The sequence below is a fragment of the Perognathus longimembris genome, chromosome 6 (genome assembly GCF_023159225.1).
Source record: "Perognathus longimembris pacificus isolate PPM17 chromosome 6, ASM2315922v1, whole genome shotgun sequence".
Classification (NCBI taxonomy): domain Eukaryota; kingdom Metazoa; phylum Chordata; class Mammalia; order Rodentia; family Heteromyidae; genus Perognathus; species Perognathus longimembris.
The window spans coordinates 39,465,128-39,483,671 of NC_063166.1; the positions used below are offsets into that span (position 1 = coordinate 39,465,128).

Genomic DNA, 18,544 nt, shown 5'->3' on the forward strand with positions numbered 1-18,544 from the left:
GTATTATTTCCTTTCTTTTACTTGCTTTGTGTTAATTTTCCTTTTTGGGGGGTGTGGGAGAGGAAAGTGTATTTCAGTACAGAAGCATAAGTTGATTAGGCTTCCAGTGCTACAAATTTCTATGTAAGTTGTTTGGACTGTAGGACTGTATTGTACAACTTTGTTGTAGCACTTTTTTTTTTTGGCTGTTCTGAGGTTGAGTCTCATTTTCCAGCCCAGGCTGGCTTTGAACTCAAAGTCCTCTTACCTTTTCAACTATTAGGATTGCAGACCTTCTACCATACCTGGCTAGTTATCACACAACTTTTGATGTGTTTTCATTCAAAAACGTTTTCTTACTCGCTTTTTGATACTGTATTAGATCCATGGGTTATTTCAAAGTATGTTATTTAGCCTAGAAATATTTCATATCCAAATATCTTTTTTTTTGTTGATTTTTAATTCAAATTGGTGTCAGCTGTATAGCTTGAATTCCTTCACTTTTAGGGGAGATTTGTATTATAGTATGGTTTATATTAGTAAATATTCTGCTGTTATTTGAATGTAATATTCTGGAAATATTTATTAGGTCAGGTTAATCTTTCAAATACTTTAACATTTGAAAATGTAAAATTAAAGGTATATTTATCTGATAGGCTTGTGTGCATCATGATCCTTTTATTAGCATATCTTCTCTGTTGTGGTGGCTTTTATTTTTTACAAAGAAGAAGATGGCATTAGCTTCCTTACCCCTCATGATCTTTGTGAAGTGGTCTGGACACAAAGAATGGGGCCTATTGTATTTCCCACTTAAATTTGGGCTATTCTTTCTAACCTGAAGTCATATAATGTAGTGGGAATGATGCCTGCTTCCATGTCAATGTCAAAAAGTCAGTTTAGGGCTGGGAATATGGCCTAGTGGTAAAGTGCCCGCCTCGTAAACATGAAGCCCTGGGTTCGATTCCTCAGAATCACATAAACAGGAAAAGCCAGAAGTGGTGCCATGTCTCAAATGGTAGAGAGCTAGCCTTGAGCAAAAAGAAGCCAGGGACAGTGCTCAGGCCCTGAGTTCAAGCCCCAGGACTGGCAAAAAACAAAACAAGTCAATTTAGCTTTCACCTGGTTGTCCTGAAGTCTTACTCTTCCAGACTTTCATTCATAGCTTATCCTTTCTTCAAACCCAGTTGCTATATTGCGAGAAAGGAACCAAATGGAGAGGTGGTCTGTTTTACAGTCATAACTGAGCTACTTCCTTTGGCCATTCCAGCCCAGATGTCAGGCACATACATGAAGAAAGAAGTAATTTTGGAAGTAAATCCTCCAGATGCAGCTTTTGCAGCTGTTGAAATCAACACCAGTTGTTGAGTCTTCCCAGATGAGGCCTTTTTGACCTGTTGGGTGCCTATGCATAGTAAAATGTTTATTGCGTTCCATTGATGGTTATTGCACAGCAGGGGTACTAAGGTACTTAGTACTTGTTTTTCTTTCTGGCTTAAAGGAGGTAAACATTTTAATTTCTTTGTATCTGAAGAAGTGTCTTTAAACAAGCATTATTAGATAAAACATAATTATTACTCAGAACTTTGAAGTTATTTCTCTGTTGACTTGTGCTAGTGGGATGAGATGTTTATTTCATTCTCATTCCTTTGTGCATTTTTTTCTCTGTGTTTAGAAGCTTTTAGATTTTTGGGGATTCAGACATTTCATCAAAGTGCTTTCAGATAATCCACGGTCCCTTTCGTTCTAGAGATTTTTTTTATCTGCCTCAGTAAATTTATTATATGTACATTAAGAGTTTTAATATGTATATTAATATTATTTCTGTGTTCTTGAACTGCCTTCAGAGTTGGCTTATTTTTTTATTAATTCAGATTGGTTAGTATGTTTCATTGTGTTGTTCTTTGCCAAACAAAGACGATTCTTGGATATGTTGCTATTAATTTTGTTTTGTGAGATGCCCTGATGTAGCTGTCTGTATTCAGAGGCTCTTGGAAGGAGCACATTGCCAGAAAGATTTTAGGGGTTCCTAGTTTCCCTAGATACCTCTGGATGATGGGAAATCTTCCAGATAACTCTTTGGCTCCTGCTGAGGTACTTCAACTAACAATAAGTGAGTTTTCTCCAGGGAAGTTTATTATTGGTACGCTATGGAAATCTCCTTTAGTTTGACTTTACCCATTATATCTTTCAAATATTTCTTAGCATTTTATTTTTTATGAAGGACACTTTTTCTTTTTTTTCCAGGGTGCTTAGAATTTAATAAACAAGTGGGAGGCAGAAACATTGCATATTTTGCTCTTTTAATCTCATGTCAGAAACTGTGTTTTAAATGCAAAGGAATTTGTTGTGTGTTTTTTCTTCTGCAAAGTCTTTGTTTCTTAGACTTCCTTTATTGGGACTAACTACTCATATGCAGCCTTGTACTCAAGGGTAGAGAGACCTTCATCTACCCTTGGGGTCTCAGTGTGGATGGAAGTCCTACATGAGCTCCATGAGACCAATCTACCTGGAATATACTATCCAAGGAAGTGTTGCAAAAACGTAGACATTTGGGGCTGGGGATATAGCCTAGTGGCAAGAGTGCCTGCCTCGGATACACGAGGCCCCAGGTTCGATTCCCCAGCACCACATATACAGAAAACGGCCAGAAGCGGCGCTGTGGCTCAAGTGGCAGAGTACTAGCCTTGAGCGGGAAGAAGCCAGGGACAGTGCTCAGGCCCTGAGTCCAAGGCCCAGGACTGGCAAAAAAAAAAAAAAACCAAAAAAAAAAAACGTAGACATTTGTAGAGTGATGTCTATAACCTAAAACCTAATCCTCTCATTTTGACATCAAAAAAGACATTTTGAACCATTTTAAGTGACTAAGATAATCACAGTTTTATCAAGTGGTAAAAGAGCCATTTAAAATCATATTTTTATAGTCTGTTATTCTAAATAAACAGTGCTTATTTTTCTCCTAGTGATTTACTTGAGACTTTACTATAACATACTTTTTTTTGTAGAGCAGCATCTCAGACATGTTGAAAAAGATGTTCTGATTCCTAAAATAATGAGAGAAAAGGCCAAAGAGAGATGTTCTGGACAAGTTGAAGGTAAGATTAAAATATTCATGTAAAGATCAAATTCAAATATGTTCTGAATTTAATCCCTAGCCCCAGAGTCAAGTAGTCAGTGCATTAATATGTATGAATTGCTTTTCATCCTTCACTGAGATATTGGTATTTCAGCTTTCTGAACTTTCAGATGGTGTTCAGTTCATTTACAATTGAAAAAAAATCCAAATTACTAGCAAAACCCTCCTTTTATTCACAGAAGTATAATTATATATTAGAAAAAGTCTTGATAGGAGTATTCTAGAGAAACTAGTTTTTCTGGTAATTTTGATAGGGAAAGAACAAACATCAAATCTCATATCTACCTGTTAATTAATCGATCTACCTACTCATATACAGCTATATGTACATTCAAAGATGATTTCTTTTAGTCTTTAGTATGTTTCAAATCGTTAATAGGACTTAGGAACCTGGAGTTCTTTTATGTATGTGTGCGTTTTGTTTTATATTTCTCACTGGAAGATATTTGTATAAATTTGTGCACTAAGTGCCCATGCATGCATCATTTCCTTGAAAATGTTTTTAGCATTAATATTCCTCATACTAAAAGTCCAGACACTATTTTTGGTTACTATGTAGGATTCCAATGAAAATTTAAACAAATTAGTGAAAGATTAAAGAAAAATAAGGCCATAATACATTTGAAAATGATAAGAAAAGGAGGCAGCAATATTACTGTAGAAATATGTTTTAAAAACATTCTACCTTTTGACATGGGCATCAAAAAGATTAGTAAAATAGTTCTGCTGTGGTTACTGTCCTAGCTCCCTTCTTTATGCTGTACTCACCTTTGCTGAGATGACCACAGTGATTTTGGTGAGGATAATGGACTGCAGCACCTTCACAGGAAGCCAGACTGTGTCAGCTCTGGTTTTGGGACTAATTAACCCCTTTGGCACCTATAGATAGGGTGCAGTGCCACATCTGGCATTGGCAGGTGTCATGCTAATCGTCTCAAGAGGCAATCTTCTCCATGACTCATAGAACTTTTAAAAAATATAACCTGATCCATGTGAGGTAGGATAAACTTAAAGATGGATATAAAGTTCTTGGGTTACTTTTCACTACTTGAAAAATATATTTGTTACTTATCTATCGATCTAAAGTTATATGTTAATAAACTAATAATAGAGTGAAAGAAAATGATGACATAATTTAATACATTGAGTGAAAAAAGCTTATTTCATTAGAAATTTATATTTTCCTGATAGGATTCGGATGAAAAAGAAAAAATGGCTTTGGGTTTCAGAACTGCCTTTGCTTACTTATAGACAGTACAAATTTGCTTTTGTAATGAAAGAATAAAATCTAACTTAAAAATACTTATTTATGTTGTACCACTACTTCAGTACAGAAAGGAAAATGCTTAATTTTCATATTTTTAATAAAAAAGTTCTTTAGAATATTGACATGGTTACTTTTCTGAAATATGTTTAGAGACATCTGAAAATGAAAATATCTTAAAATATTTGTTTAGATTAGTTTAATTGTAATTATTTATTAGAATTATGCTACTAGAATAATGTTGCGTATTTAAATTATAGATTACCATGTATTGGTTTTATGGACCAGATGGTTCAGAATAGTGTTTTAGAATGTAAAACTGATGATTTTGTAAAATAATAATGAAGCCTTAATATTTTCCCTGTTTATGTTAATTAGGAAAGAATATACATTAGTATTGTTCAGACAGCGGAAGAAAGCTAGCTGCATTTAAGCGGAATAACAGGACATAATTTAGATCCAGGATACTTCTTTTATTTTTAAACTGAGTATAGCCTTTGCTTCATTAAATTATTACAGGATTTTAGATATAAATATTATGTATGCTAATTGTACAAATTGCATATAGTTCTTGGATAAAGATATAGAAATTTTAATAAGTGATCTGACTTAGTGCTAAATGCCTTGAACATGATTATGTAGGAAAGCTTTTCTGTTTAATTTTTTTTTATGTCATCTCAACCTAGCTGATCATAAGAATTAGGTCAGACTGCCAGCAACAAAGGTTTGTGAAGGGCAGGGAACAGCTTTTCCAGGGACAAAGAGAAATGAAATCACTTTCAGTGAAAGAAAGATGTCTCATTATAGTCACCAAACAGCAGTTATTGACAGCAATACTTCCTCTTAACAAGGAGCATTTAACTAAGAGTTTGGCTGTTGGATCTTTGGACTTGATCTAATTTGGTAGCATTAATTAGTTTCTTTTGAGCACAGACACTTGGTACTCACAGCTATAGATTTGGAGGGCTAATTAGGATAGAAAATTGAACAGAATGGGGGTGAGGCATTAACCTTCAGCCATTACCATCTGGGACACTGATAAAGACCACAGAGTCCAAATGCTTCCTATTGAAGTGAAGAGTACCCTAATGAATATCAGTTTCAGCCAGGTTGCTATATTCTTACCAGTTCTTTCATCATTATAATTTTTAACCACTTTTCTGTGATGCCTTCATTATCTATACACTATTGGTTTTACATTGATTTAGTCTGAGTTGCCCATTTCACTGAATGTTTAAATACAATTAAAGTTTGTTATAAGCAACATATACCATTAAAGATGTTTCATTGTTATATGCAATAGTACTTCTGGAGTTTTTAACTTTAATCTACCGTTGTATGATTTTAATTCTGCAGCAACGTTGTTCATGTTATAACAGCTGTTTCAATATAATAAAATGATGACTTAGTAACTGGAAAGTCTTGATAGGGAACAAGTGGTATTTGTAGTATTTTACAAGTTCAATTTGACAATCTTCGTCTTTATAAAATATGTTTTAAAAATATGAGATAAACATGAAGCATGTTTCTTTTTGAAGAGAAAATTAATGCTTACTATCTCTCTCTCTTTTGCAACCTAATTTTGATTTTATTAGTGAGGGGGCTTAATGTAGAGATAAGATGTGTACAACATGAAGAATCCTAATCTTACTATTGTGGAAACTTCACCAAGGTGGTATTTTAGTATCAAAGGCAATGTTACTGATTTAAATTCAGCATGTTTCTTTGCCAGGGAAGTTATAGATAGTCAGTACAGCCCTTGGGATAAAAGAGTGAAGTAGAGAGGTAGCCCTCATCACTGAACACACAGGGAATGGAACTGTTGTTTAAATCTTTCTGACTCTTCCTCACCTCCCCAAAGCTAACCTTGAAGTCTTCTGCCAGTGGTGTTGATTCCATAGTTGCTTTTTCTTGGATTTGAGAATTTACAAATTGTGTTTTAGAAAGAATTTTCACAAGTGTGGTGCTTTCGTTGATTTCTGCCTTTTTCCAGATGTTTTACTGCACCAATTTAATTGTTTATGTGTTTTCTGTTGGGGATATTTTCTTAAATATAGTTTTGTCAAATAGTATTTGTTCTGGTATCATAAAATTCTCATTTGGAAATAGAACTTCTATAAGTAGTTGTAAGTAGAAGAGTCGATGAATTGTCGAGCTTTGAAAACAATCTTACTATCTTTGTTTATTTATGTATGTATGTATGTATGTATTTATTATTTTTTGGCAGTACTGGCTTTAACTTCCAGGCTTTGTATTTACTAGGCAGGTACTTTACCACTGAAATCATGTCCAGCCTTTTTTGCTTTCATTATTTTTCAAACAGGGTGTTGTTTTTGATCAGGTGCACCTAAACCATAATACTACTGTATAGCTGGAAAGACAAACGTCTAGCATTGAACCTAGATTTTTATTGGTTGATGAGATGGGATCTTGTCAAACTTTTTGTGCTTGGGCTTCTCTGCATCCACAGTTTCCCAAACTCGGGCCCTCAAGTAGCCAGGATTACATTGACTTATCATCCTGCCTTCTATTATTCCATGTAACTAAAGTATGCTACCTTTGACCAGATTCCAAAGAGAGCCTGCCAAAAAGTTATTTATGCTTTTAGGTGTACTATTATTATCATTTCAAAATTCCAGAGGGAAGCAAGTATTCAGCATAAACCATATTTGCTCATTCAAGCAGTTTGGGCCCAGTGAGTGAGTCTTACCAATTATGTTATAGTGAGAGCATCCCCCAAATCCAAGTTCTCAGATGCCAGCTCAGAGACAGTCTTGTAAGCAGAACTTTTAAAAGATAATGGTGTTATATGATTGTTTTATTAACACTTTTCTAAACAAGGATATATAAAAAAGATGAGCACTGAGCACTGGTAGCTCACACCTATAATCCTAGCTCCTCAAGAGACTTCCATCTGAGGATCAAGGTTCAGCAGTAGCCCAATTAATCTTAGCACCAATTAATCACCAAAACCCAGAAGTGTAGCTGTAGGTAAAATGGCAGAGAACTCGCTTTGAGCAAAGCAGCTTAGGAATAGTATCCAGTCCCTGAGTTCAAGCACCACTGGCCAGCAAAGTTAGAAGGGTTGAAATGTTGTCACAGGATTGCAAATCTCTTATAATCAAAGCTTTGTTTTTTTGTTTTTTTTTGTTTTTTTTGGCCAGTTCTGGGCCTTGGACTCAGGGCCTGAGCACTGTCCCTGGCTTCTTCCCGCTCAAGGCTAGCACTCTGCCACTTGAGCCACAGCGCCGCTTCTGGCCGTTTTCTGTATATGTGGTGCTGGGGAATCGAACCTAGGGCCTCGTGTATCCGAGGCAGGCACTCTTGCCACTAGGCTATATCCCCAGCCCCAAAGCTTTGTTTTTACCTTGAAAGGGTGTCCTCCAGACCGCCGCCCCCTCTTTGTATTTCATCATATCTGACTTGACATGAACTGATCGGAGCAGCTGAACAAGACCTTGGAATTCGTATTTTGAGGGCTAGGCATGTAGCTCAGTGGTACTTTTCTTGCCCAAGATGACTTTTTGATTTCCCTGCTCTGCTAAAATGAAAGGGATTTTGAATTTTTGGAGCACATGATCCTAGAATCCAGAAGTTGTCTGAGACTTTTGGAGGAATTTGGCATATGGGCAGTGTGGGCTTAGAGGTTTGGAATGGAGTATGGCTTTAGTTGGAATAAATTTGCTCCAAGGAAACCTTTCTGTAGTAGAGACCTGACCTCTGACTGAACTGGAAGCAGCCAGAGGGGGCCCTGCCAACAGCATGTGGTTTTTGGACACGAATAGAAATCATGAGAATCAAGTGTCCTTGTGGTGGTTTGGAATGGTTGGAGAATTAGGTGGGACATGGCTGAAGGGTCATCATCTTCACCTTGCTCCTGTAGTTCCTCACTTGCTAGTGGTGTGCCCACTTATACATCTGAACCTATGCTTGTTTCATTTTATCCCTGGCTTCAGGTGGCTCAATCTGGGCTATCACATCCTACATCTGCTGTGTAGCTGCTAGCCTATAATGATTATCCTTTAAAGATGCTGCAGGAAATTGGAGGCACTGACTGCAGCTCTCAAGTTGGCAATGGATATGATCCAGGGCTGAATTGTTTTCTGGGTACAGATGGGTATGCTTCCTGGAGCTTGTGAAGCAGGGCAGTCTGGGAGCCTCCTATAAACAACTGCATAATTTTTAAAACAAATGAACAAAGTACATGTTAGTATTCATTCACTGGTGGAGTACTTATATTTGTTTACTCATACTCTGTTATCAGGCTTAAAGCTTATTGTGATTGCCTTACACAGATAGAAATAAATACTTGTGAAGAAAATTACTTACTCTTTTTCTCTCAGAGCAATATACAGAGTATTACTGTTTCTGAAATACATGAATTGTTTTAATGCCAAGTATTTAAACGAGAAAATTAGCAGGAAATTTTGTCAGGGTAGATGAATATAATATTCTAAATAACTAATTTATGCAAGTAATCCTTGAAGATATAATTCTGAAAAGTCTACATTTGAACACAAAAGCAAAGATTCTCATGATTTGAAACTTAAAAATGTTGGTAGAATGAGTAAACATAAAATAAGATTTAATTTTGATGATAGTACTTCATTAACAAGTTACTATTATCCTAGTGTTTCTAAACATCAGCTTTCAATTATTTTCTTATAATAGCCCTAAATCCTTTCATCTTATGAGAAGTTAATCCAAAATTACTTATAGTCTTTAAACAGTACCATGCCTCTGTATTAAAAAGCTGAGTGCAGATCACACTGCTTAAGCTACCTGATGATCTTCTAGTTGTAATTACATTCTAGGCAATCAGACCCTGACACTAGTAAATTTTTTACTAATGCACAAAATAATTATATTTTGACTGAATATATTTGAATTAGGATCTTGTTTTAGCTATAAGAAAAATAATAAAGGAAGCAGTTTGATTTGTATCTCACTTTGGTAGATTTGTATCTTACCTGGTAGATAGCCACTTACTAGTTTTTCTTGGGGAGGGGGATGAAACAAGAATTTGCTTTGAGCTTTAATTGTTTACTGTCTAAAACAGATAAAACTTTTTTCTTGTAGAGTTAATTTTATTGTATTTACAATCAGTGTGTAAAAACAGTGTTGTATTTATGAAGCAGAATTTAAATTAGAAGTTGAAACTACAGTTGCAGACAATTGCGTTCCATTTCCAATTTATTTTGTAGGTTTTTTTTTTTCTCTCAGGATGGGGAGTTGCAAAGTATACAGTAAATTCTAAATCCACATATACAAGTAGTGCTGTCTGTGCATGCCAGTGAAATCCTACAATTCTAGCATACAATTGATAGTGGCAAGAGGAACCTGAATTCAAAGCCATTGAAGTTCAAGGCCAGCTTACACTACATAGTGAGACCCTATGTCATAAAACAAAGAGCTGGGAATACGCACAGCAGAAAAACTTGTTTATCCTATTTACACAGTCCTTGTCTTTGATTCCCAGCATGAAATGAAAAAATCCCCCAAACAATAAATTAAATAATAATTACTTATTTGCTTAAATTCCTAGAATGTTGTTCATCTGAGTAGAGAAATGAATTTTAAAAATTCTGTCTTTAATTGTACAAAGCATTTACCATTCAACAAGTTCATAAGCATAATACTTCTTGGTTGCTATTACTCCTTGAGATGATATTTTTTTCTCAATCTGTAAGCAGATTTACCTGGCATCTTACTGGTTGTCTTCTTTGTGGTAGCATGTGATAATACTATTTGCATATGCACATACACAAATTATTCGAACTGAGAGCATGTGCTTTTGGCTTGATTATTTTGCTTATTTTGGTTGCTCTACCACTTGAGCCATACCTCCAGTCAAGCATTTTTGCTGGTTAATTGGAGATGGAGTCTTGTGGACTTTTATTCCCAGGCTGGTGTCAAACCAAGATTCTTAAGTCTTAGCCCATTTATACTAGGATAGCAGTCATGAATCACTGGTACCCAGCTATTTGCATATATTTTCACATTAGTCAATTAGATCAGTTAGTTGTGTCTGCCATGAGTGGTGGATGTGTCAAATTGTGCTGTATTTTGCCTTGTACTTTCTATTTCTGGCTTGTTGCTGGTTTTTTAGTTTTTGAGTTATGTTGTTACATGATATTTATATAAACTTAACAAGATATAAGAATTACTGTCTTCCTGTAGTTTAAACAATGTTTAGTTTTTATTCCATTTTTCTTGTGTTTGTAACCTAACATTACAAACTACAACACACTTAAAATGACTTCATCCAAATGAAATGAAGTCATTATGTTGAAAAGATAAGTAGCATCCCTATGTTCATTTCATTACTGTTTAACAATAGCCAGGAAACAAAAGTGTCTTATCAGCTGATAAGTGGATAAAGATACTGTGGTATACATACACACCATGGAATACTCTTCAGCCATAAACAAATGAAGTCTTGTCACTTGCAGCAACATGGTTGGAATAGCTACCATTGTGTTAAGTGAAATGAACCAGGCACAGAAAGCAACTCCTACCACATGTGTGTAATCACATAGGTATACTCTCATATGAGACATTGTTCTTATATGAAGAAGTTTAGAATAAAGTAATAAAATGGTGGTCATCAGAGGCTGGAGCTCTGGCAGAACGGGGACAGATTAATCAGTGGGTATAATGGTTATTTGATTGGAACAAGAAATTCTGGTATAATAATGTGTATGTTTCAGAAAGCTAGAAGAAAGAATTTTGAAAGGGTTTATCATGCAGAACAGTAAGTTTTTGAAGGAGAGATGTTTAATGTGATTTAAACATTATATACATCATATCAAAACATGATGTTTAGCCATTAAAATGTACACTTTTGATGTTTTCTGAACCAATTAAAAACAAATTTAGTGAAAAATATATTCATATCCACATAGCTGCTCTATATGTAGAGCTACTTATTTTATAGATCATACTTAGGAAGTTATTGTAATTCTTTGATGCTTTTTTTTTTTTTACTAAAATTGACTTTTATTTTTATTACTGAAAATTTTATGAGACATAACCAAATAAAATCATAACTTATACTTAATTTTATAAAGACTCATTAAGAAATGAGAAGATACTCAAGTGCTTTAACAAAAGTGTGATTGGGGCTAGGATGTAACTTAGTTATATGCATTATATATGTTAGAGCTTTTGATTCTCATATACACACACCTCATGCTTTTGTATAATAAATACAATATAATTCTAATTATGATTAATGGTGATTGATTATATGATATAAATTTATGTAGGAAAAAAGAAATATATCCACAGTTTAATATAAATGTCTGGAAAAAGGAAAGGTGAATTACAGATTATCTTTGTTCTGTGCAAGGTTTTCATATTCCTCAAAATAAAAGCACAGTACTTTTTTTAAACAAACCTGAATGGACAAATTATAAGAGGTAATCTTCAGGAATTTTGACAGTGACCACACCATTGTGGTTAATATTAGGGCCAAGAAATAGATATTATCAGAAGCCTGACCTCTTTGTGCTCCCTCAAATCTGTATTCTATTCCCTCTTGCCAGAAGTCATCACCATTTTGACTGCAACCATACATTCATTCTTCTGTTTTAAAAAATAAGTTAGATTCCAGGGCTTGCTTGCTTTTTTAAAAGTCTGGCTTATTTTTACTTCCATATGCTTCTTCACTTTTACTGCTATATAGTACCATTGTATGAAAATGCAATAATCTGTTAAGTATGATGGATGTTTGGATTATCTCTAGTTTTTATACAAATAATGCCCATACAGATATTCTTATTTTTTTTTTTACAGGTTGAAAGTTTGATTTTATTTCGAAATGTTAAATAAACTGAGGCATAGTTCTGACCATGTAGTATTTCAGAAAAGCTTGTGGAAGTTAAGAGAAACCATGGTTGCACTGTTAGTGGTACTGATTGGAAAGGACATCAAAGGGATTCCTAGAATGATTTTGTTGCTCTATATTTTGTTGGTGGTTGCTATTGTACTGAGGTATAATTTTGTTTTATCAAATTGTATCATTTCACTGTTATATCACTATTACTGCATTAAAATACAATCAGTTATTTAACTCCATATACACGAAGTATTTGTGGGTAAGACTATATATCATGTATAATGTTGACAGGAATATAGATTAGTACAATATTATGAGAAGTTTGTGAGTTTACAAATTAATAAAGTTCAAGTGTTACTGGTTAGAATTTTATCTTAAGGCAGTTATTAGGTATGAATCATATTATGTTAAGATATTCAACATAGAATCATATGTATAGATAATGCTAATTGTTTAGATGTTAACAGTCTGCGTGTTTATATTACTGATTGTAATAATACTGCCATTTGCTTTGGTTGGTTATGAGAGACTAATCGCAGTATATTGTTTTCATTCAGGACTTGGCAAACTACACAGATTGATGGTCAGATCTGGTCTGCTGCCACCTGTGAATGAGGTTTTAGAATATGATATACTTATTTCTACAATGCCTTCAGCTGCTTTTATACTGCACTGGTGGATTTGAGGATTTGCAGCAGAGAGTAAATGGCCTGCCTACAAAGTCTAAAATATTTACTATATGACTCCTAACTAAAAAAAATTCTGACTCCTGTGTTAAAGTAATTTATAAATTAAAAATACAGGAACATAATCCTGTCTACTCAAGAGGATTATGGTTTAAAGCTAGCCTCGGCAGGAATGTTGGTGAGATTCTTATCTCCAAAAAACTACCAAAAATGAAAGAGCCAGAAATGGAACTATGGCTCAAGAGGTAGAGTGCCACTCTTGAGCAAAAGAAGCTCAGGGACAATGCCCAGGCCCTCAGTTCATGCCCCAGGCACATGTGTGCCTCCCCACCTCCCCACCCCCAGGAAGAGATTAATAAAATTAGCTAATAGTATTTATGAATGCTCAGCATGTCTCAACTCTGTGACAGAGAGAATCAATCTTTATTTTCATGTAATTTACCTGTGGCAGGAGAGGTGGTTATCAATAAATGCCTCAAATTATGATAAATACTGTGAAGAAGGAATGCCAGTAGGAAATGCTAAAAGCAGTCATTACTAAGCATTGGTAGTAGTGATAATTTGAAAACTTACTGGTGTTTTTAGAAAGATTTTTAGATTTGTCAGTTGGTTTTCATTGAAAAAAGGTAATGAAGACTGAGTAGATGAGTTGATACTTGTGTCTTCATAAAAATTTAAAACTTGTTGCTTTTAATTTACAGAATAAATACAGAATTTACTAAACATAATTTAATAGCACTGTTATTAAATACTTATTTCATGCCTTTCCCCCTGTGCAATATAATGAAAAGTGCTGAAGTCTTTAGTGGACATCTGAGACTTGCTTCTAAGTACCTTACTGTAAGGTCCAACAGAGACAAACCAGGCACATAAAATAGAAATATACCACAGAAAAAAATTTCTAATAAAATAAGAGCAAGTAAGTTTTGTGCTATTTTGAGTAGCATGTAGTAGAGAGTTATCACCAGAACCTTAAGACCTAATAATTTGATAAATATAGGGATCTCAAAACAGCAGTTCAGATAGTAGATTTAATCTCTAAAACACATGCTCATGTGCTTCACAGGTGAGAATGGCCATAGTTTTTGGCAAGGATAACAAAAGACTGACAATCAAGGCTGATTTGGAGTGCCTTAAAAATCCTAAAACAGAAGTTTGCCTTCTTAGTAGAAATCAAGTATGTCCTTTCTACCTTATTTTCTCCCCTCCTCCTTTTCCAGGAAAAGTCTTATTTTTTTTTATTGTAAAGGTGATATAAGTAGAGATTACAGTTTCATAAATAAGGTAATAAGTACATTTCTTTTTGAACAGTTGTTACCCTATGCCTTGTTTTCTCCTGTGTTCCCTCTCTCCCAGCTCCCCTCTTCCCCCAAGTTGTAAAGTTCATTTCTAGCACAGTGTCTTGTGAGTATCACTGTTGCATTGGTTCACCCTTTGTCCCACAGTTTCTTTGATTCTCCTTCCCTTCCCTAAATCAGAATAAACCTACGGTACTGAAATCAGAAACAGTAACCAAGGGGAGTAAACCAGAGGAGGAAAAAAATGAAAGACAAAAGAAATAACTGCAAATAATACACTAAAAAAAAAAAAAGAAAGAAAAGAAAAAACAACCATGAAAAAACACCTCTTGTTTCCATATTATTGAGATCATTTTGATTAGCATCATTTCATGTGGTCATATGTACTTACCTATTGAGCTATTGTGATCCTCTGCTAGAATTATCCTAGGCCTATACTAATTATTACAAATGAGCCTATGTTTCTTTGGGTCTGGCTTACTTCACTTAATATGATTTTAGGAAAAGACTTTATATAAAATCAAATAGAAAGAAGATTAACAGTTACAAGACAGATTGTTATGTTTTCTTTCTAAATTTTAGCCCTTTGTATATTCCTTTAAAACTAGAACTTGTGTTTATTAACAGTGATGGGCAATCCTACTTGTTTGCTAGAGCTAAAGGGTCATTCCTGTCTCAGGTGCTGTAGTGCAACTCTTGGCATTTTTGAAAGTGGTAGGTTGCTCTGTGAGGAAGAGCACTGTTTACAAGGAAACATGTATACAGAATTAGTTGTGGGATGGTCTTTTTTCCTTTTTATAGGTGTCTTTATATATTGTTCCTTATCTTTTCTAGAGAAACTGATTTGTCAAGAGTTAAAGTTAAAGCAAAAGCTATCTTTGGACTAGGAATGGCTAGCTAAGTAGCTAACCATTAACTTATAGTAGTCCTTCCTTATTTGGGGTTTCACTTTGTAAGGTTTGTTACCAGCAATTAACCACATAATGTTATAATTATCACAGTGCTTATGTTCAAGTAATGCTTTTAATATTAACTCTTAAGTGCGAAAATGGTGAAACGATGTATCTGAGGATTTGGGGGTAGGGGGAGCAGTACTGAAGTTTGAACTCAAGACCTTGGGCTTGCTGGTCAGACACTCTACCTCTTGAGCCCAGTTGCTTTTTGTTATTTTTGAATAAGAGCTCATATTTTTTTTTTCCTGTATTGACTGGTCTGCAGACCTCTTATTTATGTTTTCTTCATAGCTGGGATGTTAGGTATGTACTACCATATGAGATTTTTATTGGTTGAGATGGGGTGGGATGTTTTAATTATAACTTTAAGACTTTTAATTATAACTTTAATGTCAGCTAAACTAAAAAATGCACAGCAGATTTAACTCTGACTGTACAGTATTAGATATATTTCATCATGTTAGCCATTTCTATTGGCTGTGAAAATCTTAACGTGACTTGATCTAGTAGTTGTGTATAATTAATCATGTCCCAGTGTATCTTGCTTCAACATATGAGAGAAAAGAATGCAGTTTATCTCTCTGAGCTTGTCTTACCTCAGCATGAGTTGGTCCATCTACCACATATTTTATGACTAACTCATAACACCAGTTTTTGAATATGAGAATATGAAGATTTATGTAAGTACACTTTGTGTTCTAGTACAAAAAAAATTGACTTGTTCTTTTTGTTTTAGTATTAGGAAATTATAATAAGATCGACCTATATGTGAATTTATAAAGGGACTCTAATTTCATTAGTATTTCATGATTTTCAATTCTATTTATTCACTGTCCTGGGAAGTAAGGTTTAATACAGATTAAAAAAAATTTCCTTCCACATCTTTCAGGTTAAGTGTATTCATTTACTCAAATTGTCTTTTTGGTAGTAGAACTTTGTCCACATGACTCAATGACATTAGGTTTTCCTCTTCATTCCCAGAGTGATGTGCTGTGGAAAACTGACTAGGCAAAGGAACAGTATTTCTTTCTGAAGCAGACAGAACAGGCTGTGTAGATTTTGCCCATTTTATCCTTTTTTTTTTTTTGCCAGTGGGGCTTGAACTCAGAGCTTGAGCACTGTCCCTGGCTTCTTTCTGCTCAAGGCCAGCACTCTACCACTTGAGCCACAGCACCACTTCTGGCCTTTTCTATATATGTGGTGCTGAGGAATCGAACCCAGGGCTTTATGTATACGAGGCAAGCACTCTACCACTAGGCCATTTCCCCAGCCCTCATTTTATCCATTTTAAAGTTACAATGATACTCTAGAGTACATTTTTCTGTATCAGCACCTAAGTTTTAGGTTGTTTTTTTTTTTTGTTACTGTTACTATACTTTTCTGTATAAATTCTAAGTTTTAGTTGTTTTCTTATTGTTTCTATTGTTGTGTGTAGGGTTTTTTTTTAGTTGTTTTTGTTTCTTGCCCTTTACTTCCCTTATTTTTATTATGAAGGCCATTCCAGATTATTGCCAGCCTTCAGATTCTTTTCCAGTGGGCCAAGGATTCTCAGAAATTTCTTAGGAAATGATGAATCCAACAGTATGCTTAGAAACTTAAATCTTAACTTTTTTTAACCTTAAAATTATATGACTACTTCCTTTACTATTTATTAAACGTTCCATCCATCCATTCTTTAGTTTATCCACTTTCACATGTACATACCAATGCAAATGAGCAGAAATTGATTTATGATCATTTTAGAGCATTTTAGATCATTTTATACACAGGACACAATGTAAATAATACATGAGCTTAGTGAAGAGAATCTTTGTGGTGTGGAGAAACTAAGGTGATAGTTCTGAGCCCAAAGGACAAGGAGAAATTGGTAGCCTTCCCTTCAAGGAAGGAAAGACTTGTGTAATGATCCCATATATACATCTAAAAACTGTTTATCATTTGAGTTATATCTATGTTCTTATCAGTGAGTACACATTGTAGAATATGTATGTTTGTACACACATAGGTAGAGTTTACTCAAAACTTGTTACGTGAATCTCAAAAACTATGACTTGCAAACCTATGTTGGCACATGCGTACAATCACAACACATTGGAGGTCAGCCTGTACTATGTTAGGTGAATTAAAGGCTAATTCATGTAAATCTGTCTCAAAGATTCAAGGGCTGGGGATATAGCTCAGTAGTACATTCCTTCTTTAATAAGGCAATGCCTGCTTTTGATCCCCAGCACTGCAGAAAGACATACAAATCTTGTGTGTGTGCGCGCTTAAACTAAGTTAATTACTTTTCTGTTTTTTCAGTTAAATTCCCAGCTTGTTTTTTCATGCCACCTTGTTGGTGTATGTCTGGTGTGTGTATGCATGCATGTACATACACACATACATATGACATATGCCCAATTTCAGGGTATCACTAAAAAATACCGAGTACCTAACATAACATTTGTTAAGTTGTCTAGGTTGATGGACTTGTTAAAATATTTTTTTTTAACATTAGTATTTGGAATGTCAAACCAAGTTAGCTTAATAGACTTAATTAGGAAATTTGTTGATACTTGGACTTTGCAGAAACACAATGTTTTCCTAGATTACGGGTAGTTTATATAGGATTACTATTGAAATTAAAAGTGGATCCCTCTCTGCCTTTTTCTATAAAATTTTAACATGTTATTTAATAATGTAAAATGCAAAGCATTTATTTAAATAACTTAAGTATGACTTCCCTGTCTGCTACCCAATTCCTACTGAGTGTTAACATTCAGGTATTTGATTATGACATTTATTATTCAGTAATCTGCTGATATGTTCCAGAATTTTCAGTTTTGAAATACCAGTGTTAAAGAATGCATTCCATAATATTTTTCATTAGCAAATGGAATATGCCAGTTAACTTTACATTTTGTTTCTGTTTCAAAGGTTAAGTTCCAAGGAAAAGGAAAAATAGGTCATGGTATTTTTGAGGAACATTAGTGAAAAACTGAAGTTCAGTTGCCCTCTAGGGGTTCAGTTTTAGCACAGCACATGGAGAAATAAATTTAGTTGGATCTTGGAGGAAAGGTTTCTGCTGAACAGAGAGGAAGTCTCTTGTTTTCTGTGAGAATGTGACTTAGATACATGAAAAGCTGGTTTTGAGTTATTATTACAAATGAGAACATAATCTCATTTTTTTTAACCCACAGGCTGTGTGTGTGTGTGTGTGTGTGTGTGTGTGTGTGTGTGAGTGAGTGTACGCACGCATGCATGCATACATGCAAACATGCTGTTTCTTGGGTTTGGTTGGGTTCAGGGCTTGAGTCCCTGAGCTGTTTTGCTCAAGGATAGCACACTTACCTCTTGAGCTACAGCTCCACTTCTGGCTTTTTTGGTTAATTGGGAGATAAGGCTCTTGGAC

The 18,544-nt window shown here is 34.7% G+C and overlaps 1 protein-coding gene across 5 annotated transcripts in view; it reads left to right on the forward strand.

Annotated features, from left to right (window-relative positions):
- The window catches only part of Cmc1 (C-X9-C motif containing 1), a 68,655-nt gene that overhangs the window by 22,787 nt on the left and 27,324 nt on the right, over positions 1–18,544 (forward strand). For 4 of the 5 annotated variants that reach the window (XR_007211268.1, XM_048348588.1, XM_048348589.1 and 1 more), the window contains exon 2: positions 2,982–3,071. Coding sequence is in view for 4 of the 5 variants with exons in the window: in XM_048348588.1 (XP_048204545.1) it covers positions 2,982–3,071 (90 nt within the window). In the remaining variant the exon portion in view is untranslated. Of the gene's footprint in view, positions 1–2,981; positions 3,072–13,614; positions 13,830–18,544 lie in introns of those variants that run through there. The other variant, XM_048348590.1, reaches the window with a different exon arrangement.